This window comes from Pipra filicauda, unplaced genomic scaffold (assembly GCF_003945595.2).
Source record: "Pipra filicauda isolate LSUMZ 115617 unplaced genomic scaffold, ASM394559v2 scaffold58_size5111680_pilon, whole genome shotgun sequence".
NCBI classification, from domain to species: domain Eukaryota; kingdom Metazoa; phylum Chordata; class Aves; order Passeriformes; family Pipridae; genus Pipra; species Pipra filicauda.
In genome coordinates, this window is record NW_024104742.1 from 1534661 (window position 1) to 1559959 (window position 25299).

Here is a 25299-nt window from a genome sequence, read left to right on the forward strand (position 1 = left end):
CTTCATCACTCAGAAGATTCAAACAAAAGAACAGCCTGTAATGTTTGGATGAAAATATATGCATTGCACAGTAACTTCTTTTTTAACCTAGACTTTATTATCAATTTTTTTAAAATGTCATGTTTTGGCAACACTTTTCTATCCCGCAGCTCAGCTCTTTTCACACTGGCTACTTCAAAAGAAATCCTAACAAGAGAGGTTGGTCCTTTTGTAATGTTAGGGGAAAAAAAATAAAATCACTCTCTGTCATACTGAAAACATGAGAATGATTCAGAATCAAAGGAAGAGGATGCCATCAAAGGTCCAGAGAGATGATGAATAGCTTCAGGAAGAAAATGGGCTTTTTTAATGCAGTTTAACATTGAGAATGAATGCAAATATCTAGCCTGGTTGTGCAGAGAGATGGAAAGTTTGGGGGGAAGGAGAATGGGAAGAGATACAATGCACACAGGAGGGTATACAGCAGTACACTGAAGAGTGGGGGTTGAGTGTTTTTTCCATGTTTTTCTTGAATTTGACTGTCAAAGTAAACAGCCCCAATTATATTCAGCTGGATTGACACATACAGAGCTCAAGGCTGGGGAGAAGAATATTTCAATAAGCAGTTCAGTTACTGTAGGTATGAGGACATCAAGTTTTAGTCTCACTTCCTCCTCCTTCTGACATTTTAAAATGTCAAGCTACTGTCCACATTGCTGCCTTGTTTCCCACCTTGACTAGGAGTGAGCAAGGGAAAGTTACCTATTTACTGCATAAAACAAACCAAGTATCACCGGTGATTTTAAAATGAGAAATATGAGACCCCAAAGTCGCTGTAATGGCACAACTGTAGGCCAGCCACCATAATGTGGTCAGTTTTATATTTCCATTTGAAAGAGGTACATTTTTGAATACCACAGTCCTGGGGCAAATCAGTGAGGGCTCTGTGCTGGATGGGGTCTGCCCTGAAGCACAGCAAGCTCCTAGCTCCATCAGTGGCTGCGTTACTGTGCCTGGCAGCACTTGCACTGCAGGGAGCTTCACGTGAACGCTGGGGCAAGTGACAAGTTCCTGTCACCTTCAGCTGAAACCCACGTGTCAGTAGCTGTGTTGGTGAGAAGCATCTCATCTTAACAACAAAGCTTTTCTCCTATGCCAAAGAAAAGCTGGTGAAGCAACGCAATATTTAAACTCTACAAAGTCCTTATTAAATGTGACAGCAACAGCTGTAGCAGCTAGAGCACTAGCAGAACAAGGGAAAGAATTAAAGCCCTTTCGAGGGCTAGAAAAAGAAAGCAAGTACCATTTTTAATATTAAAGTGAGGTCTGGGCTGATGGGGAATATAGATTCAGTAGCAGATAGACAGAGATTTTGGTGGTGCTCAAAGACATTGCTCTGACTCTCCCACAACTTAATGGAAAGGAACCAACTTTCTTTCCAGTCCATATCCTCTACATTAAACTAATATATATAATTCCCACTCCTTATCTTTAGAATATGATGTGTCCCATTAACCTCTCCCCTACATCATGAGCTCCAGCTGACAAAAACCTCTGTATGTACTTATGAAATGCACAATTCCCATTGCACTGCCAGAACAGTGGACAGTGAGTAATAGAATTATTCGTGTTTGGGAGGTGGAGAAAAAGCAGACATCAAAAATAAAACCCCAACAAAGGGCCGTTTTTCCCTATGGGTAGAATGATTCAACATGTACATTACATGTGTACTCAGCTTCCGTGACTGCTTTTCTGGAATGAAGGCACTGATAACTATCCTCGAGGGAATGGTTGGAAATACTTCCATGCTTTACTATACTGCTTCAGTCATATGGGCATGATCTACAGGAACTTGAATAGTCCTGTATGGGAAGTTATTAACATGGAAGAGAAATTTCTCTTTGATAAGTGTTTAAAACAAACAGTCCCAAGTGTATTAATATCAGTATACGAGTAAATTATAAAACATTTCTTTGCGTGAGCTGTATGAAACCTGTTAGAGGTGAGAACATAACAGGCCTTGTCACTGCTGGAGGTGCAGACACCACAATTTTAACCCCTGAGCATCATCTTCCCAGACTGACCTCTCTTCCCACCTGCAGTCTGTGATCACAGTAGTTCCTCTGAGCGCAGCATTGCCCAAAGCTCTAGGGCAGCTTCTTTTTCAAGAAGTCTTTTAGCTAGAAAAAGAATAAATTCTCTCCCTCTGGAGAACACTACAGAAAAGCTGCAGTTTATCCCAGAATGGAATTCCTGCTACAAAAGGAAAAAAGTATTTCATAAGGGGGCAAATGCTAACATTCTTCTCCAACAAAATTCCTGTTTTTTTCCAAAAATTCACAATTCTTCATCAACCTGATGCTTTGGTTAGGTTTTCCGCTAGTTTCAAACACATTTCTATATTAGAACACTCAACCAAGTACCAAAGGTCTTCCTCTCTGCCCATCTAATCCTTCCCATGGTATATCTGTTCCTCTCCTACTGGCATCCACACCATGCTGAAAAACTTACTGAGCGCTCCTCATTCCTATTTTATTTACAAATTAGGTTGCCCGTATTTCTGCAACATGTGCATGTCCCAAGAGAAGTACAACTGAAATGAAATCTCTAAATGAGATTGCTTTACTGCACATTCACATGTACATACCTATATTCAGATAACAATATTCTCCTTAAAAACATCTGCCTAAATACAGTTACTATGTCCACTCAGAGGTTACAGACCTGTCATATCCCTGGTAGGGTCACACCTCCCTTGTTCCAAATGCACGTCTTCTCTCACATAAGAAAAAAAAGCAGCGTGCACGTGTATTCCAGAGAAGTTGTAAGGGCATATATGGCTTATGGCAAATTGGTTCCTTCCCTGACAGAAACTATAACCACTCCTGGCCCAGGATGGGCAACTCAACTACCCACAACTGGATTGCTAATGTGATATGTACTGTATAAAGATGAAAAGCCATCTGGTGCTTGGATCCAGCCTCCTTCAATATAACCAAAGCCCTTTTATCATCCCAATCCATTATGAAATTATCTCAGACCAATTCCTGGCAGACAGGTACCCACCCAAGAGCAGGAGCACCAGCCAGAATAAAATAAAATCAGACACCACACAGACCACACTGTCCTTTACCAGTAGAAATAGTCCTTTAGGTCCATTGCTGGCCTGTAACAGAAAAAACAGAGGATAAGAACCCAAAGCTGCCTTAGAAATTTATAACTATATTGTTTTTTAATTTTACTGCTAAATCATTTTGGTTTGCAATTCTGCACTTTATATTTCCTGCACTTTCTCAGAGTACTTCAGCCCACAGGGCTTGTCATAAAAAATACCTTGGAGAGCTTTTCATTTTAAGCCAAAGGAAAAGATGAAAAGTTAAATCACTTACTGCTCCCTTCCCATTGGCTGCAAATTGATTTTATTTACTGAAACATGCTTGCATTGCAGAAACCACTCAACACACACAGTAAATAAGTCAGCACATGAAAGTCTAACATAACCAAGTAGCTACCTATCCCTTTGAAATACACTGGAGTCATAAACGCCTAAATACAAATTTAGTTGAATGCTTATTTTTCTCCTGCTTACAAGAGGTCAGTCAATACTATCGAAGACAAAAAATAGCTTGGTTGGTCCTGATAAAAAGTAAGAACATGTTTTCCATCCTGTTCCATGATATCAAAGACAAACAAGCTACTTAACACACCCAGCATATTTTTGTATGTCCTTTCAACTTAAAAATTGCAAGGCACTGAACAAACACCAGTAAGTTATTAGCTCCAGTCTTCTGGTGAACTTCATAAGAGCAACATCAGAGCCTGAAGCAATACTACTACTGTCAGATCTCATAAGCTAAACAGGGTCAGGCCAAACAGGCACTTGAATAAGGCACCTTTGAGGATCACATCACTGCAGCAAGAAATAATGCTGACAATTCAGTAGTGAGCACTATTCCTTCCACAGCAGAACTTTTCATCTCAGATACAAAGCCACAAGTGCCAAGCAGCACAAATCAGCTCTGAAAGGCGTCAACATTGTGCTGCGAAAACATAACCCTGATCCCAGTTAAAGTTACTGCAATTCACCTATTAAAATTTCTCCAGCCATTTCACAGGAACTAGACAGTCATTGCTTCCTATTCTCAGGCTTTTCTTATGAGACGAAACATTAGGCAAGATTTGCAGTTTCTCTGGGTGGGAAAGCTGCATTTTCAGTGGGAAAAGCAATCTGCTCATTCATGTGTATCTATTTTACCATTAGCAAAATGGTTTCAGAGGCAGCGTTATTTCATGTCTGTGCATCTATCTGCCTATCTATTATTAATAAAGAAGAATGAGCATCCAGCCTACATTTTCATGATGAAGGAAACCTCTCTTATATAGGAAATGAAAATGTACAAGTTTATTTCAGTGGCTGTGCTTTACCTCACTGTTGTGGGCAAAAAACCTCACAGTCCTATCATTTATACCAAGTCACCTCCACTACTGAAGGCACAATACACTTAGAGAACGTGGCTCAGTAGCTCCCAGAATAAAAGGCAGTTTTTAAAGTGGGAGCTCATATCTGACATTTACAGTACAGAGCAAGTGATTCAGCAAGCCACAGTTGCTGTGCACAATGGCAGATCATGGGATAAATGAGCAACTGATAACAAGTGTGGAAGCTTTGGCTGTCCACGTCAATAAATTAGACAACACCAAATAATCAATGCTACAAACTGCAAACTGCTGATTTAAGGTGGAAGGAAAAAAGCATGATGCTCAAGAACATGACAGAGAACTAGGGGGCAACATAGGTCAATAAAAACTAATGCTATTTGCCATTCTAATTACTTTGCATGTTCATGAGCCAGGAAGGCAGTCTGTGAAGCTGTAAGTAAAGCGCCAAGAGTACTGACACTATATATAATTCATAGACTGCAGCATATTGCTACATTTCTCATTGCCCTTAGAACGTGCACTTTCTCCAGGAAATATGGAGGTAATACTTAATGTTTATCTTCCAAACTTGTTTTTCATGAGCCCTGTATTAACAGGTCACTCTGGTGAATGGAAAAGTCATCAATCTGGATCATTTGAGGGACTGAAAATGAAGGAGCTTTTATCCTTGTGGATATACTGTGTTGTCACTTCAACAGCGACACAGTTCACACAGCAACCACAAATGGGCACATGCATCCTTCAGACACTGTCCAGATCCTCAGCTTACAGACTCTGATAAGGTGCTCCTGAAAGCAGCAGAGCCTGGTCAATTTATCAGGACCTCGCTGGGTGTAAGGTGAAAAGGAGATGTTAAAAGAGAGAACACGACCGGCTGTGTCACTTCTTCCAGGTGAACGGGCACCTGCATTGTACTGACACCGTGCTCTGGATTGAATTTTCCTGTTGACTCTTCACAGACACAGAAGTTGCTGCAGATTTATGATGGGGCTTTTGCATGGTTGAACAAGGAATATTCTGAAAAAGGCAGAGAAATCACTCCATTTTCCAAATGAGGTCAAAAGTAAATGCACACATTTCTCTTGCTGGATCACAAGCGGTCTTGCCTGAGGTAGCTAGAAAAATTAAAGTCACTACAGAAATTAGTGGCTATTAAGTGTGCTTTGACCACAGAAACATGCTTAGCTGTCTACAGCAGTTAACGGGATGGTGCTGGCCAGACATGTAACAAATCAGAATTGAAATTAAAGGTTTAAGATAAATACTTTACTGTAAGAAATAGAAAGTTAATATTTACAAAACAAAGACCTTGATAAAAATTAATACAAATCACACAAAATATATCAAAAGAAAACTCTAATTTTTTGGCACTTCCTATATGTCGCTTTAAATAGATAGTTATTTTGGCAATGGTTTGAGAACCCAGCTGTGAAATTCATTTCCTGGTCTTTTAGTACTGTATTTGTCAGCACTTAACCCATTTCTGGCTTGCTTTTTGTCACAAAAAGGAAGGTTTCCTTTAGAAAATAAAAATACTAGAAAATCCAATGCATTATTTATAAGAAAGAGCAGCAGAGGAAATGCTAAGGACAGGATCTCCTACCACAGATCTTTTAAAGTTTGAGATTCTCACTAAAAACTTAATTTGGGCAGGCTTTTTGCTGTCCTTTGCATTTAATGAAAAAGTGATGCCCTGACTGTGTTAAGATATTGCAAATGGGGAGAAGAGATGAAATCTTGCTATGGAAATGTGTAACTTATATGAGCAAGAAAATGTCACTTCAGATATGATGTAAATGTTATATATTTTAACATGTCAATATTAGAAGGAATAGGAAGGATTTTCTATTTCCAAACAATCTGTAGTATCCCTCCCAGAAGTACAGAATTTCTGCAGATTTAACTTGTTCACCTTTAAGATTCCTCTTTCAAATTAAAAAGAATCTCATTTTCACAGTTATTAGAACTGTAGTCATAAGCAAGTTGCTGTTCTCTTTGCCTTTTGTTATGTAAATATTTTCTTCCAAACAATTGGTTTATGTAGATTTTTTCCCCTTTATTCTCTTTTGGACTCAAATATTGGTAAAAGTTCTATTACAAAAGAATATTAAAAGGTGTTTTCCAGAAGGAAAGAAGGCCTTGCTGCCTCTACCAGTATAAATACCACATTAGTTGATGGCAAGTACTAACACTAATTAAAAAGGAAATGTAAGTCCCTATGAAAATCTTACCAGTTTGTTGGCTCAACAAACTGCTTATGTTATATTTGATGAAAATCTGAAAATGCATACTTTATTTTGAGCTCAACACCTCTGGTTAAACATTAAATCTTGCTTTGTGATGCTATTAGAGAATGATACCTAAAGCCCACCATGGCACACAGACAGGCATCAGGGAAGACACAGTGTGACCCCCTTCTCCCTGGAAACAGTGCAAACATCAATCACCCCCTTGCTTTGGAAGCCTCTGCACAATGATTTGCTGTCTGTATTAGTAAGTATGGGAGGGAGTTACAAATCATGGACAAACTAGCTTGTTAAGTACAAAATTGGGTTCTGAAGTAGAAAGTGCCAATATTCCAGCGTTCTCTGACTGTATTCCAGCAGTTCCCCATGAAGTTTCGGGGAGCAGAAGTTGGGTCTTCAGCTGGAAACAGCACATTTCCTGCCAAGAGGAGGTTCGAGCTACAACACTTGCATGGGATACGACAGGGGACAGGCACCCTAGGCCATATGTCAGAAGTGGGACTGTCAAGCACTGGGAGTGAGCTGAACATTGTTCTTAGCAGGGAAAGAAAGGCTAAAGCTGCCAAGCCAGAAGAGGAAGGAAAGAAGGAAAAGTATGTTCTTGGGTCCAACAGCTGCTGACAGCTTCAACACCGCTTTAGAATTCTTGAACCCTAAATAAGGGAAGTTTTTCATTTGGAGATGTGGAGCTAAAAAAAAAATCTCTCTAGAAGAAGCATCTGTTTCCAGGAAAAAGGAGACAGCTCCAACTACAGCAAACACTTCCCATGCCCATCAGCACTGGACATGCAAGTATGTGAGGAGGAGCAAGCCCTGAAGGCCAGACTAACTTCCACCATACGCACGTCACCGTGTTTTACCTTGGAGTGCTTTTCAGGCTGTTTCATCAGGAAAATTCACAGGCTGCTTTAGGCTTTCCTTGAAATGTTTTCTGCTTTATTTGAGACAACAGGCTCTCTGACCCATGCTTGAAAATACAAATAAATAAGAGAGTGGGGAGCTAACAGTTCTCAGCAGAGCTGCTGGCCAAAATCAGCAATTAAACACCCCTGCACTCCAAGCAACTCCCAGATCCCAGGGATTAGGTGTGATATTGAGTGCTGCCAGGGAATATAGTCTACATTTGGTGAAAATTTAGGCATTGCACAAGAAACATCCTGTGAAATATCAATTAAAAAAATTTTAATAGGAACTATCAAAACATCTCATTTTAGAAATGCTGAAAAATTCCAGTAATATACATTAGTAGCTATATGTGTTATTAAAATTATACAGCCACAAATCAAATTAAAACATCTCGGCTCACAACAAAGAAGTAATGTGACATAACAAAATAAGAAACGCAAAATGTTGCAATATGATCTTTGATGTTAAAATTACATAAATTGAAATTAATGTTATTTTCATACAGTGCTCTAATTGACATGTTACTGCTTTATTTGATGATACAACAGTGGTAACAACAGCTATTTCATCCCATCTCCAAAGAAAAAGCTCTGGAGCTTAGCATATGAGGCAACACTGGAAGAGTGAAAGTGTGTCTAGCCTCTACCAGGACCTGGAGGCTCTGCCTTCTCTACAGAGTGCAATGCCAGGCAGAGATGTCAGAGTTAATTTGGGTACTAAAAGCCATGAAAACATGTTAACTAGCTCTGCTGGAAAAGCTCCTTCAGAGCTTAACTCAGGAATCCCTACAGACCAGAGCTCTGTGCGACAGGTATGTCCTTAGCACAGTACCTGTCACTGCAGAAAACTGCTGAATATATTCAGCTTATCTGCTCCTATTCCTCAGCCACCTGCTGTTCTAACCTGTGTCTTATGCTGGCCCTGCTTTTGTGTACATCTACACAGTGATATTCAGAGCTCAGTGACCTTTCAGAGATAAACTGGTTTTTTGGATAAGTAACTTTTTAAGCAACACTGAACCATTTCACAAATTCATTGCAGATTACTAAACTGCTTGTGCCAAAACACAGTGCCACTGGGAGAGAATCACAATTACATGTTTTCAGATTTTTAAGCAAATACCAGTTCTATAAATCCCTTATAAAAGTCTGAATTTCAGAGGACATGTTACAGCTACAGCTCAGTTTAAATAAGCTTTTAATTTATCTTAACACTTCTTGCTTTGGTTGTTCTGGAAACTGTCAACAGCCAAAAATGTTGTCAGTCAACATGTCATTTGTATGATTGTGGTGGCAATACTTTATCTCCTGTAAATTGATAAGGCTTAGAGTGCACTACAGAATACTGCAGGTGTAAATTTGTACTGATCAGCACCCAGTGATTGCTGCCAAGGTGTCACCAGACTTCCAATAATGTAAAACAGCATACCCAGTTTGCAGAGCATTAAAAATGCGCAGAAAAGAAACTGCCACCAAACAATGGACATACTTTTAGCTCATATCCTCACCTATTTTGTGGTAGCTTCTCACTGTACGTCCCTAGAGCTGCTGGAAAGTACAACTAATCATTTACCTTTCTAAATCCAATTCACCCCCTTGGTTTAACAATAGCAAATTGCCATCAACTGCTTGTGCTAATAAAGGGGTCCCAAACCCACAAACAAAATGTAGCAACAGCAGCAGGTGTAATTTGAAAAGTGAGCAATGTAATGAGACTTGAAAGAATTTAATTGAAAAACTGTGAGCAAAGAGTGAATTCAGGCGGAATCATTCGATTCATGTAGCCATGTGGAATAATTTGTCATTTACGATGGTCAAAACAAATATTGCTGCATAAATGACTTTTAGGAACAGCCAGGCATTTTAGCAGCCTATGAAGAACATGCCAGAGTAGAGACTGAAGGAAACTTGGAGGACAGGGTTGCTGGATGGAGTGGTCCAGTGATTCCTGCATGCCACTCCAATCCATCACCAGCATTTTATGAAGTTGGTCAGATGGCCACTTTCTGCTGTCAAACTGGAAAATAATTCACCAGTATAAGTTCACAAATCACCTCTTTTCACAGGCAACAGAAAGAAGAAGGCAACTCCCCCACTAGCATAGCTGGCCATGGGAAAGCACATCCCTGCAAAACTGCCCCATCTGCCCTGACAAGCAGGTTTTGCTCCTTTCTCAGGGGGGTTACCCTTTCCCAACATACATCTCCATACATCTTCTCAGCCTGTCTCCTTACAGATCAGTGGCCCAAAACAAAAAGAGGGCAGAAGCAGTAGGTAAACATAGCAGGTGTTTTTTTTACAATTGTACCTTTTCACCTCCGCTGCTACTAAAATATTGCTGTGCATCAAAACAGAGAGAACTGGTTGGTAGGGCTGGGGAAAACAGAAAGCTGCATAAATTGCCTTTTAAAACCAATGTGACTTTTTACGTTTGGGTTTTTCTTTTTATCTGAATAGTATAATTGTTCTTCAATAAACACTGGCATTTAACAATACTCATTAACATGATTATGATTGCTGATATTCCTGAATAGCTGTAATCTGATTAAAAACTAATAAATTCTGATATTGTAGGTTATCTGTAGATTAACTTTATATTAGTGAATTTTTTAGGTTTTAGAATGCTAAACAGTTGCTAACCTCACAGTTGCTAACCTCACTTTTTTGTCCACAACGAGAAGCAAAGTGAAATTGTATCTCTATTTTTTTTTTACATAGATTGAAGGGTTACATGTTATTTGCTAAGAAATAACACTGTTGTCATGTTTCTTCAGCAAAAAATGGCTGACAAGACTTGTTTCACATCTGTCTGCATAATGTAACAAACCCATGAAGAACTAGTGATGAAAAAGCTGTTTTGTTGACAATCTATTATTGTTAAATGCACCCAAACACCAAGATTTAGGCAATGCTCATTAGTGCTGTATTGTAGCTCAGGATTTTGTCCCTATAAATACTTTGTGTCAAAATATTTTTGTAATAGATTCTAGGCTGCAAGCCTTGCCTTTACAACCCCGAAGAGCTACAGCCGTTGAAGCCTTTTATTATCTGAATCACACTCAACCACCCACACGATAACACTGCCAGCCCCATACAGTACCCAAGTGTAGTCCAACTGCCCCTTTCCACAAATGCCACCTGACCTCTTTGCTTTGTGCTCTGCTCACCTACTAATACCACTCAGGTCCCTCAGTCTTTCCCCCTGTAGCCAGACATCACATTGGTGGCTTTCAGTTTCCATCTACGACTCCAGAGATTTTATTTTTCTTACAAATCCCACAGTTGCTCATACTATGACTTAGTCACAGGAGAAGAAAGGGAGTAGAACTTCCCTCCTACCTCTGACTGGCCCACTGAAATCTTCCACTTGGGTCTGCAAAAGCAAGAAGGCAAGACAGGACCCGAGGAAAGCAGTGCCTGAGGACCAGCACACGCCACCCTTGGATCTCCCTGCTACAGCCACAGCCAGTCAGGCAATTGCACTGACACTTTGGCACAGAAAATTAAGGCAGCAGCTTCTAACAGCTCTAATGACATCACTGGAAGTTTGATGGATAACTAATAAGAGCAGGGTTGTGCCCCTAATCAAAAGTCTCTACTTGAAATAAATCCTTAAGCAACACTAAGGATGAATCCCAAACAGACAGTCATGCTTCACTCAGCCCACCATTGCTCTCTTGTCTGCTGTTAATTTTGACCAGGTTGCCTTGTGGGATCACATCTTCAATAAAGCTACTGCATTAGTCTTGGATATCATTAACTCTTACAGTTACCTTAACCAACTGCAGGTTAAAATGGTGCTTCTGTCTCCTGCACCTTCAGATTTTCCTAAAACTTTCCATCATTCCAACTTCCGTTATGTCAGCACTGCATTTATTCTGATTTCATGTTTCACTCTTTAGATGCCCATACTGTATTTACCTAAGAATATCAGTTATTTTATCCTGTACTTACATAACTAACAAAATCTCCCAGAAGGGTTAAAAACCTCACGCACCAGATTCAATGCGATTTTAAGAAAGGGAAGATCCTTGTCTCACAATCAAGAGATAAATAACTTAATCCACTTAACTGGCATTTCAAATATGGTGTACTTTAGCATGTGCCTGAAAGACTATAGGGAATCTAAGCCAGCTTCCTCTCTCTCCATGGCACTGTAGCTCTCCTTGCTAGAGGGAGATGTGGAGTTGCCCATTTCACTTTCAGAATAGCCCTTTAAAAGCAATTTCAGGTTACCACGGCTGCTAGCAGTGGCCAACCATGTCTTTCTGTTCAAAGTCTGTATGTTAGAGGAACTCAGTTACGTGACAATAAATGCTAATTCATGCATGTCAATAAGTAACAGCAATAGAAACAGCATTACAAAGCTCCTGCAGAAGAAAGCAGGAGGCAAGATCCTTTTCTCCACATCTTCGTTGCAGGGTAGCAGAGGCAATTCTACCCCAGCTTTGCTGGTAAGCCTTCAGCAGTATTTGCTAACAGCGATTTTAAAGACCAGCACATTCAGCACTCTGAGCTCTGGTCTCACTCCAGCTTCCCCTGGTACAATATATTGATGAGAACTCAATTGTCAGACAGATGAACAATGTGGCCCAATGCAACACCAATCCCACTACAAGAAAGACATGGGCTTATTGAGATGAGTCTGTGAAGGGTCTCAAAGATGCTTAAGGGATTGGATTATCTATCACACAAGGAGAGGCTGAGAGAGCTGGGGGGGTTTAGTCTGAAAGCTCATAGCGACCTTATCTGTCTGTATAAACACCTGGTGGGAAGGTGTAAAGAAAATGGATTCAGACAGTTCTTAGCGGTGCCCAGTGAAAGAATAAGAGGCAATGGACACACTACCTGTAAAAACATAAATTCTGTTTAAATATAAGTAAAATATTTTTTACTGTAAGGGTTGTGGAACACTGGGACAGCCTTGCCCAGAGATGTCGCGGAGTCTGTATTCTCAGAGATAACCAAAACTTGGCTGGGCACAGTCGTGGGAGCTGGGGCTGCCTGAGCTGGGGCTTGGATGGGATCATTGCAAGAGGTGCCTCCAACCTAGACCTGCACCAGCCCAGGGAGAGCAAACTCTCAGGATGTGTGTCAACAACTACACCGGTATGTAGTTCACTTTCTGCCTCCCATGGGACTTACTATTCAATGAAGTCCCTGAGTACACCACGTACCTGCTCCCAGCCCATGATCTGACCCATCTCATGACCCTCCACCTGGCTTGGCCAGCCACACAACACAAGCAATCCTTTGCTGTTTGTTGTACAAGTTTTCGTTGACCTCTCCCCCACAAAGATCTAAACCCACATGCAAACAAAATTCACAAACTGAAACAAGACAGAAACAGGAGAAAGAAATTTCCTCAAGCACCAAGCTGTGAGATAATATGTTTACATGGTTCTATCTACTCCATTTGTAGTTCTTGTCCATATTTTCAGGTTGTCATTTGCATAAACTTACTAGCCTATTTCAGCTATCTAGAGAGATTCAACCAGGAAACACATAACACCAGACATGTCTCCCGAACATTTCCATCTGGAAAAGGTGTTTACTAACATATGTGCTTTTATAAACTAAACGAAATTTAATGCAACATGAACTTCACACCAAATTACAAGGGGAAAAATCTGCTTCTCAAGCATTTTGCAAAACTGAGAACACTTATATATTTCATATTACATTTTAAATAATTCAGGTCGTAATTTTTTTAATAAAAGAAATAGTTTTAATAAATACTATAGCTAGTTTAGGACAAATTCCTTAAATTCTGAAGTATGAATGTACCACAGTGTTTAAATAATACAGAGAACACATGACTTCTAGCAAGGTCATGATGAGAGAGAGAGCATAGACTGCCCTTCATGGGGAATTGAATTAAATGCATCTCATTTTCACTTTGTCAAACTTAGTTCACAGTCTGGTTGAAGACCAGCATGCTACTTAGGGTAGCAACTATCCACAAGGCAGGTATTATATCTTCATTTGACAGGTCTGGGGTCAGGTAGGTTGAATCAATACTGTAGAGATCTGTCCATGGTCAAAAATGGACAATAAAGAGTCATATGATATATGAATATGGCACACAGGGAAAAGAACTCATTGAAAATGAGGAATAAGAATAAGAATAAAAAAAATGGGTTCCACTCAAAATAAAGGGAAGAATTTTATTTCAAGAACGTATGAGAAACGTCATATGGACCAATTCAGTTCGCTATAAGAAACTGGAATTCTACTTCTCATTGCTTTAAGTAGGGCCCCATTTTAATTAGTATGTTGAAATACAGTTGGGAAAATACCTAACCATTTGTTTATATGGTTTTGTGTGAAAGGCTGAAGAAAACTTCAACAGTTTTCAGATACTCGCAAAGTTCCACAGACACAGAAGGCAAAATAATAATTATAGATGTCATATTGTACAGTGGACTGGAAAGGGAACAGGATTATATCTGTAGACAATACTTTTTTACCCATTCATTTTTGGTACCTGGCAAAAAGAGACAGAAGAACACTCTTGTCTAGTACATATTACATGGAGTCAGAACCACACAGTGTATGACCTCTTCATAAGCAGGTTACTTTCCCTTGACAGTCCAATGTTCATAACTTCAGTCTTGAAATAGGTTGTGCCATAGTCTTCACTAAAGACAAACCACAGACTGAAGCTAGAAGCTGACCATCATGAATTAAACCAAAGCTTAAAAATATGGAACAATCACTCATAAAAAAAAAAAAAAAATAATGGTTGAAGATGTCTCTTTTGGTTGTGTTTATTCCAGGACAAAAAGCCTCACCAAAAGCCTGTTTTACAGCTTCAGTCAACCTTTCCTCCATTCAGCACTGAAGACCAAAGTGGAGTCTGAGTTAATTCCAGTGTACATGGAGGACTTAGGTCTGCTCTACCTTTTGCTTTATAGCTGTCATTTCCAGGTTCTGTACAGAGAAAAAGGCAGGAATACTCTTCTGTGAAATTTTGTAAGATCTTCATATAAATTTCCCCAAGTTTTGGACTGCTCAGCTACTGGGATTTGCTTTGGACTTACTTCTATCAAACAGATTCACTGACATGTGAAACCCACTTTTTCTTATTATTTCAAAGCTTTGTTTTTTCTATTGGCATAGAACAAAGATTCTTACCAGTAACCTTCAATTCAACCGTCCTTCGTATAAGCTTGCCTTCAAACTTTAGTTCACAGGTGTAATTTCCTCCATCTTCTTCCTGGACCTCTTGAATTAAGAGAGTATTTCCTTTCTGAATTACAACGCTTCTCCACATTTTTGGCTTACATTCCTGCAGAAAAAAATCCATTGCCAAAATTACTCGGCTTGTACAACATAAGACAGTGTTGCCTGATCAGATTTTCAGTATTATATATACAAGTAAACAACCACCTTGATATATTTTGCAATTAAAATTCAAATATAATTTCAGAAAGCACAGAGATCTCTAACTGGAATTAATTCAAAGGCTGGAATTAAACAGGAATGTTTTTAAGGTTCAGTAATTCCTACTGTATCACATGGGTTGTGTTTAATACATGGTGCCCTGAAGCAATGGTTAAGTATCTTCTCTTTTTCTTGATAACAACTTTCAAGACCTCTACTTTAGGACAGACCATTAAAATACATCTCTGTTTGAAGGGGGTAAGGGCAACATTTGTTAAGAGTTAGCCTGGAGGCAAACTTTACACACAGTCCCAGGCTAGAACCATTTACCAATAGAAGCAAACAGGAAGAACAGCAGTTTTGTGAGCAAGAGAATTCAAAAACCTGGTTTCCCAACAGTCTTGTTTCTCATCACTGGCTTCTCTAGCATCTGATGAGCTCTGATTCAGCTTTTCCCCATCACTAGGTTCTATGTAATATCACCCCCACATGTGTCCTCTGATGCAGTACATGGTACTGATGGCCTGTAACTCCCATGGACTTCCCCAGGCAGTCCTTAGCTGTTGTTTGGCAGATTTCAGTTCATCACTACAAACTGTGGTCCTACTGGAACAGCATTTGAGTCCTTCTGTATAGGGTGTGATACAGTGCCAGAAGAGGCTCTCCCTTTCCTAACAAACCACATCCTTGCAGGCAGATCAGTCACCTTCCACGTGAATTGTACTCATGATGGAATAGTTCTTGGAATGCTCTGAACTAAAAGCAGGGGCTCAACTCTCTCTTGAAAATGGCACCTTAAGATTATATACTTACTGCCTCTAAATGTATTTAGCATCAAGCCTGTTCTGCCTGCAACAAAATCACACTTTTCTCAGTTCTCTAAAGCACTCAGTACTCCTGACAGTTCTATACCAAGAGAACACAAAGCAACATAGGGCCTGAGTACCTTCAATGTCCCTCTACTCTCTCTCTCAAGGTGGCAACTTGGAATAAGCTCTCAGACTGCAGCTAACAGTCTTGCATCAGTTACATCGGGCTCAGCAACTTCAGAGACTGGTGATATGCCCAGACCTATGCCCCATTTTCTGCTCGTCTGCAACAGCAGTGTCAGAAACAGAGAAAACAAAATAGAACAAAGCTTTCTCTTAAGAAAACAACCAAACAAGAAAATACGTCAACATGCAAATACACTGTATCACAGCAAGAGATCAGAATGACACAAACATAAATTTTTCATGGGATTCCACTGCATTCAAATCCATGCCAGATTCTAAATTAAAGGATAACAATAGGGAAATAGAAAGAGAGGACTGAGAGCTTCTGGCCTTGCACTTGAAAATGGAGCACCGAAGAATTACCCCTAACCCCAGGTGGCCAAATCCAGTTACAATGTGGACAGATTTCGATTTCTGAAGCTGTGCAATACTACTGCAGGTAACAGAGTGATCAGGTTATCTCTGTTTCCAAAGTACAGCTGTAAGGGCAGTGTAATCTTGCCTTGCATGTGAACTTTAGTTAACAGCAGTGATAGAGAATGATTAAATCCAGATCCTATCTGCTGTGTTAAAAAGAATCAGAGCTTATTTTTGTTACTAAATTGCACTATCATCGCTTGAGATTCACGCAGGACACAGATCAGAGCCAGGAAAGGCCATTGAATCCTTTCTGATTTGTGCTCAATATTTTAGGTCTATTGAAAGGTACATCGGCCACCTACTTGGAGTAACTAAATTTGAACACTGGGCAAAGAATATGATTCTGTTCTCTTCAATCCTCATTTAGAAGGAATACAATTCCCAGAACACACAAAGTAAGCATATTTCAGATATACACCTTTTAGTGCAGCACTGAAATTCCCTATTATGTGGTACCAGTTTTATATTCTCTACTTTATTTTTAAAAGTAGATAAGGGAGCAAAGAGATGGAAGATACATTTTTATATGCCTTATATTTTTATATACTACATGTTTGTAATAAGAAGGGCAACACCTTTACTACTACAGAGATTAATGATTTAGCTCAAACAATGTGCTGTTATGTTTTTACAGAGAGAAACTGTTCTGCTGAATTATATCACTGATTTCCTAATTATTTCTTTTTGTATCTACTTAGAATACTTCATATTAAATATTATTTATAAGCCTTTCTTTTCCAAAGTTCAGCTAGTTAATTTGTCTTCTACTAACTATGCAGGCTTTATAAAAATATGTTGAAAATGCTTGTTTATATATTTAATACACAAAACTAAAAGCAAAAAAGGGGAGAAGCTGGAAAATTGTAACAATTTGCATTTTAGCAACAAAAACGGCTGAGAAAAAAAACAAAATTCTAACTAGTCTTCATACTGGGAAAACAATGTAGATTTTACTGTCAGAGGTGTGCTAATTTCTCTAAAAGGTAAGTGCTCAATTGTATGACTCATTTCATAGAATCACAGAACAGCTGGGGTTGGAAAGGACTTTACAGTTCAACTGGTTCCAACTCCCCTGGTCATGGGCAGGAACACCTTCCACTAGACCAGGTTGCTCTAAGCCCAATCCAACTTGATGCTGAACACTTCCAGGGATGGGGAGTCCACAACCTCTCTGGTCAACCTGTGCCAGTGTCTCACCACCCTCACAGGGAAGAACTTCTTAACACTTCATTAGAATCTACCCTCCTTCAGTTTAAGGCCATTCCCTTTTGTCCTGTCACTACATGCCCTTGTGAAAAGTCCCTCTCCAGCCTTCTCATAAAGCCCCTTCAGGTACTGGAAAGTGCTCTAAGGTCTCACTGAAGCCTTTAACCAATTAATTGTTCTTTTCTGCTTTTGCACTACATTTACCCGCTAGAAGAATCTGAAAGTTTCTTTTCCAAGCCTATTTATTCTCCTTAGATATCTTAAATGTTTTTTGGGGGTTTTTTTCCCCAGTAATTAAGTTGTGCACTATTATGCTCTGTTTCTCTTCCTTAAAATGTTAGTGGCAGCACCTCAACAACTCTATTTTTCTAAGGTAGATAACAACTACCTGTCCTTCACATGACATTTTGATTGTTTTCACAGCCCTTCCTTCAACCCAGTTGTAGAAAAGAGATGATGGAAATGGATTAAGACTCCACATTCAAGATGTAATATACCTTTTTCCTCTGCCAGTTGATTTTTCATGAAACTGCTCTTACTCTTAAATCCCATTCATTCAATCATGCCTTGACACATTCATTTACTTCAAAAAAATCCTCACACTTCTTGTCAAAACAGTTTTAAGAGGCATAACAGAGTTCCGTATATATCAATGGCATTAATTGAGGAAATCTTTAAAAATAAATACTTCATGCAGTGTAATTCTAGCCAGAAGTGAAGTTCATACCACTGTTAAAACAAATCCTCACAGCAAATGTTTTATTACTTACTGGGTGTGCATGGGAAAATCTATTCAGGTATAATTAAGAGCATGTTTAAATTACAGTTAACTCCCTGTAAATTGATGCAATTATTGGCTCAGATTCATTAATCCCTCAACACAGAGAAGCCTTTTGGAAGGCAGAGTGAGTCCTGTACACGGTGGGCTTGCACCGTGACTGTCCTGTCTGATGGTATTTCATAGGTCACAAGTCCAAACCCCCTGACTACCAGAGAACTGGCAGGTTTCTCCTGAACACAAGGGTTTCTCTTTTCAGACAAGGGTATAAAGAAGGAACCTCGAGGACTTCCTTATATTTATTTATCTACTGTACTCTTTCGGCCAACTTATGTTCCCTGCCTGGATGAAAATCTTCTCTAAGTATTTCAGCAAAACGAAAAGGAATTTTCCCCCAGTGCCTCTGGAGTAGATTTACACAAGAAGATGGTTTCATGTACACATCAAACTCAATCTTCAAGGTAAAGGGGAAAAACTTGAGGATCCAGTGTGCTATGACTAGAGACAGATGCCTCCTTCAGAAAGCAAGGGTCAGATCATAAGCAGAGTATCACTTTACACTATTGATGGGGGAAGGGACCTGCTTTTTGTCACTCACGTTGCCTCACACAGAATGGTCTGAAATCCCTGACTGTAGTTTGTAGGGGTTACCCCAGGATTCATTATATTATTTTACAATCCAAGTAATTATATATTTTCTAGTAACTGAGTTTTTGAGTAAGCAGACTTCTTAACACGATACTCTCTAGAATATTTTTCCAAAACCCTGTTCAGGAATAAGTTTCAACGGACAACCTGACATACCTACCTTCTGCATAACATCAATATTGACATTTCACACTGCTGAGCTTCCTGACTCATTTCCAGATAACACAGATGTTCTCTAAGAGCCAAACTGATAGCACCTTATTGTTAATTATGGATAAGAAGGTGTATGTGGGAGGTTATCCCATTAATGTCTCTTCTCATTATTAAGGCAGACTAAAGGTTGTCAACTTTGATTGTTTCACCATCATCACCAAACCACATCAATTCTGTTCAATTTCAATCACTGTGATGACTTGTCAGTCAGCTGTCACACTCCAGCCTGGTGTCACACAGTCTGTGTGTGCAACCCAGACAACACGTGTGGGTGTATGGGACAGACCCTTCCATTCCCTTTCTTGGTCAGTACAAAGCATCACTGGTGTGGATCTGCACATGCATCTTAGTTAGACTGATTTCTGCTCCGTGACAGCTGAAGATTATTCCTGCCAGACTATTTTTCAGTGTGTTCTTGCAGAAAATGGGATCTTCAGTGATCTGGTGTTCAGCAATACCTAGGCAGATAGGGCAAGAAGAAGCTTCTCTTTGGTACTTTCTTTTTTTCAAGATTTCAGACTTCCTCTGCAGAGCCAGGAATTGGACTTGATGATCCCTGTGGGCCCCTTCCAACACAGGATATCTATGATTAACTAAATACATATATTTGACATACGAACAGCACTGAAGATATCCACCCATATGCTGAGAGAAAGAGCTCCAACGGCTGAAAGAAAATTTTGTTTACACTAACAGTAGGCTATGGCACACATTTTGTTACTACAAGACAGAACATGTGAGATTTTTGTAAAAAGTAGAAATAAATGACAACTTTTATAATTGCTCTTTTCTGACGCAACCTGCTAAGGAGGAAAAAAACTGCTGCTCTGCATGTATTATTTCACACAAGATAACTGTCTTTAAAGAATGTTATTAAGGTTGGCAAATCAAGCACTCCAAATTTAGGATTTAACTAGCTTGTAGTTAAATTTAGGATTTAACTAGCTTGTAGTTAAATTTAGGATTTAACTAGTTTGTGCTTTTCAGCACAAGAACAATGAGTCATCAATAGTTACCTTGTACCACACCACATCTGGCTCTTGACCGGCTGTTTTGTAATCCTCAATATCAGGACAGGAGATTGTCTTTCTCTTAGTGACTTCTGATTTTTCCAGATATCTGATCTTGCTGTTGTAGCAAAGCCCAGATTCATTCTCAGCTACCGTCAAGGACATGGACACCTTCATGCAATATGTTGAGTTTCTGCAGGAACAGAAAGACGTTTTCATTTATCCTACCTTCTTTCTACTGTGTTTGTTTCAACACACTAAGTTTCTTTGTTAAGCTCTCATCTTCACAAACACTTGAATGACAGATTCAAATAGTGACTGGCATGTTGTATCTTTCCAACACAGAGGAATTACAGAAAATGTAAAGGCTCATTTCTGATTTACTATGAAGACTATGCAGAACCTTGCAGAAATTTTGTTGACAAGTGATCCAATGCAGCACAGCAGCTCTTTCAAGCTTGCAAGTCTGTGAACACAGGAACCTGCTGGCATCTCAAATATCAGTCAGGATACACTGTCCCATTTCCTCTGCGTTCCCACACAGTCCTCTTCACCCTCGTTCTCTCCCACCATCAGAAGATTTCACCCTAGTACTCAGTGCTGCATGTTTGAGAAGAAGGGTTATGAGCTGGGTGTTAAAGCACATCATGTAGGAAGGATTTCTCCCTCAGAAGGAACTGCTGTACAAAATCCTACAACATATGATATTGTGGTGGGTCGACCTGGACCAGCTGCCAGCCACCCCTCCAGCTGCTCCCTCACTTACCCTCAACAGGATGGGGAGGAGAAAATAAAATGAAAAAGTTCACAGGTCAAGATAAAGACAAGGAGATCATTCACAAATTACTGTCATAGGCAAAACAGACTTCACTAGGAAAAAATATTTTAATTAATTGTGAATTATAATCAGTTGGTAGTAAGAAAGATAAAAAAACTAAAACATGTTTCCCTCATATCTTTTTTTTTTCCTCCTCTACCCTCCCTCCCTCACTAATTGGTGCAGGAGGTGGGGATGGGGAGTGGTTCGTTCCTCCCTGTCACCTCTTCCTTCTCACATTTCCCTGCTGCAGCATGGATGCAGCTCCTGTCCAGAAAATCAGCTCTCCAGAATCCCTCTCAGGCCACAGGGACTCAGTGCCTGCTGGGGCCCAGGGCACCAAAGAACCTTGACAGCTAAATCCAGGAGGGAGATTGCTACGCCCAGTTTTTCTTAATATCAGGGCAGAATAAACACAACCAGCTCAGCTGCCATGCTGCACAATCAGGAAAACAGGATTAAACTAAATTCCTTCAGCCTTGCAGCTTTAACAGAGCTATCAGACACACAATAAACCCCCCAAACCAGTGTTTGCCATGGTGTTACTGGCACTCTGCACAGGATGGCTGCAGGCCAGGCTGCCAGCTCTGCCCCTCACTCTGTGCCACGGCAGGCTCAGAGAACAACCCACAATATAATGGGGCTCTTCCTCCCGTCATGCATCATCTTGTCATTTTAACTGATTGCACCACAACCAAAAAAGCCAGGAGTAAACCAGTCGTGCTGGGTGGTTACTCCCATCGAAGGGAGCTGTGGAGAGCTCTGGCGGGAGGTATCTTGGCTTTGCCACTGCCTCTTCCATCACAGCTCTGCTGCAAACTGATTTAGCTGAGACAAGAGGGTGCCCTGTGCACCTGGGAAGTGATCCATCAGTCTCACCCTGACACTAACGACGCTGGCTGCTCACTCCCTCCAACTAGACCCAGGACAATGCTTTTAATTAAAAAAAAAATCCAACATGCTCCATGACAAATCTTTTCTTATGCAGCATTTCTACATTTCACTCTGTCAAGTGAGCCTGTAGTTGGGAAGAAAATAAAAAGGTCTACAGGGACACTTCATCACAGCTCGAAGCTTCATGCTAAACAAGCGCTGACAAAACACTGTAAATGGGTTCTTGTCAAAGGTGTGCCATGAGCAGGTTTTGGCAGACAGAGGCATTTGCAAGGCAAATCAGCAGGCACTCTCAGAAACCTCCCATTTTCAGCATCATTAGTCCTACATATTAGGCAGAACCACAGAGTTTGTCCATCCTAGTCCCTTCTCCTCAAAATGCCACCTGTACATTTATGTCATAAAATTCGTGGATATTTTCTCCATTCCCTCACCTCTGGGTGGAAAGGCTCACTTTGCATGCTGCCATGTTGTCTTTCAGCTGAGAGGTTATAATAAAGTCTCATCCTCACAAACTGCACAAAATATATTATTTTACCTGAAAGAAAAATTTTCTGGACTGAAAAAAATCCATCATTTGGGGTGGGCTTTTCAGAAATATTTATATGGTTTAGGGAGCATAAGTCAACCTTCTCCTAAACTGGCTTTTGAAAAGAGTTACCTTTCTTGTAGGAAGAAAACAAAACATATTTGAGAGTTTCAATGCTTCCTGCACTGAAAATCCACAGAATGTGATACAACCACTCAGTATAATCAATAGTAATTAATCAGTAATGATTATTTAACCTTCCTGAATGACCATAAGTACTACTGAGTGCAAGTAAGGTCACATGTGCTCAGTGATAATGATCCAGGCTAATCAAGAATAATGACTTTGAACAGTTGTCCATTACTTGGTGCTATTTAATAGTGCTGTATTTTTTCCTAACAATCTTGCATTATTTAGATTGTATTTTGGAAAACGCTGGAGGCTACTTCTATTTAAAATGCTTCCTGGAACCAGGACCCAAAAATGTAGTATTCTTTTCATTAGTTACAATTAGAACTGAGTAGAATTGAGGAAACTAAGTGCCTGGTGAGTACTATCACTTTTGTTCACACTCCATGACCGAGACAATAAATCTATTCAGGCTCATGATGAAGAAAGCCCTCACTAAGCCAACAGCAATAGACTTGAAAGCTTTATGAATGCTTCTTCACCAGCCACTCAGGTTAGTGCTACTGCTGGTAATTCAGGAAAGGGCAATTTTCCAGTGACTGAAGCAGCAGCAGCCTTCCTTTAATCTCGTCAGCTTGGGATAACAGTTATATTGCAGTTATGTGCAAAAGGAAACAGTAGTTTGATCAGTCTGTTTTTCTCAGTTTTGAGGCAGAAGTCTGGGAGCTGAAGTCTGTTGAAATTGTGAGCCATTCCATCCCATGCTGGGCAAGCTGTTCCTCAGCTGTAAGGATTTCATCGCTCAGTCCTCTGAGAAGGTGATGCATCTGTGCTGACTTTTTCTTGTTGTCTTCCCTTCCTTGTGGGGTCTGGAGCATAAAGGGGCTCTCTAGAAGGTGACAGCTGGAGGGAGAACTCAGGAAGGGGGATCACAAAGAGGATCAGTACAGAAGCCCATAGAGCTGCTGTGGTGGGATGCATTCAGTTCTTTCTTTCCAATTGTTTTCAGGACCTCTGTGAACACAAGGGCTCTCCTTCATGAGTTGCATTTAAGTTGTTTATGGTTAAGGGTCTTTTTTTCTTTTTTTTTTGGTAAAGGTGTGGAGATTAACTACTGTGAATCCTATGGTTTTTGTTTTTCTTCTTTTAAAAGCTAAACAGATGGCCTATGAATTATAAAAAGGAGGATCCACTTTTGTTTTCAGTACATGGTCATGGAGCTTGGTGAGGGAGGTCAGTGCTCCCAGCAGTCTCTGGCTGACAGGAAAGGTTCTGAGTCACAGAATAATCTGAGCTGGAAGGGACCCACAAGTCCAGTTCTTAAGTGAATGGCCCATAAAGGGATCAAACCCATGACCCTGGCAATATTAGCACCATGTTCTAACCAACTGAGGCAATCTCAGGGCCATTACGTGTTACATATATAATATATATATATTATATATATATACAGTTGTATGTTCATATTTAATGAGGAAAGCTGGACACAAAAAGAACAGTGGATAACAAAATCAAGGCTAGTAACCTGGGTTCTGCTGTCAGAATCAGTGGCCAAAAGGAATAAAAAGGAAGTATCTCCCATGTGGATGAGGAAGATGCTGGAGGGCTTCCGGTGATGATCTTAGTATTGCAAGGCCAGACAAGAAGAGTTGTTTCTCAGTAGAGAATATATGAACCCAAATTAACCTGTCAGGCTACAGAACCTTTTGCACATACATGCAAAGGAAATAACCTATGAGTCTGAAAGTGCATTTTTTGATAATCTGTCTTTTTTGAAAGGCTGCCAAACCATTCACTTTCCACAGGAGTTGATTTCCAATGGATTCCATTTCTACAAGAGGTAGCAGTGGTCATATGGGGAACAGGAAGAGGGAAGAAAAGAAAGAATCACTCCATAGTACAAAGAAAAAAAATTGTCTTATATTTTCACGCTGAAACTAAGATCTGTAATTCTCTTTTTCAAGGGACCAGTTACACACTGGGCCTACTCTCTTGACTGGAAATAGGATGGGTTTCGCTCTGCCAGAGTTCACAAAGCAGATTCCTTTGTTTTGGTGGCAAGGCATCTGTAATCCCCAGGCCACTTGGAACTGGCACTGAACCACAAACTGAAGCCAGCTCCAAATCCAACAGAAAACCACAGGGAAAACAAGGGAGTTTAACAGGTCTCAAAACAAAAGCAAGCAAAACTGTGAGTTCGGTTTGGAAGTAAGGGCAAGAGGGAAAAAGGGACAATGTAAAGAAATGGATAAGAAGGACATTTGAAATTGGAGTGTCAATCCCTAAATTATTTTTCGTCTTGTTTTGGATTCAAGACAATTCATCAGCCCTAAGGCTGAATTAAAATCAGAGGAAATATTCACAGCTTTGGAAAAACTTTTTTTGGCATTTGTGTTTCTGCTAAGTGAGGGTGTTTGTTAAAAGAGTCAAGCAAAACAATTTTGGCTCTAGCATACACAGAATCTCCCCCCATCCCCATTTATTCATTTTCTTATAAAGAGGAAGGAGGCAGAAAAGGGGTTGAATATTTTATATCTTCTAGATTGAAAAACCCCACCCAAATTTGAATTGCACATTTATACGAAGGGATTCACAATGGGATTTTCTCCCTTGCAGGTTATTTTTTTATTGCATTTGTTTTTTTATTACATTCTAATATTTTGAGGGTAGATCCAAAAGCTGGAAAGTGTATTTATCAAAGCAG

The 25299-nt window shown here is 39.9% G+C and overlaps 1 protein-coding gene across 11 annotated transcripts in view; it reads right to left on the reverse strand.

The window, feature by feature from the left end:
• Positions 1–25299, reverse strand: part of IL1RAPL2 (interleukin 1 receptor accessory protein like 2) — a 431040-nt gene that overhangs the window by 148142 nt on the left and 257599 nt on the right. For all 11 annotated transcript variants that reach the window (XM_039387783.1, XM_027716577.2, XM_027716576.2 and 8 more), the window contains 2 exons: positions 20233–20419; positions 14708–14861 (listed from right to left, as the gene is read on the reverse strand). In XM_039387783.1, coding sequence (XP_039243717.1) covers positions 14708–14861; positions 20233–20419 — 341 coding nt within the window. The remainder of the gene's footprint in view (positions 1–14707; positions 14862–20232; positions 20420–25299) is intronic.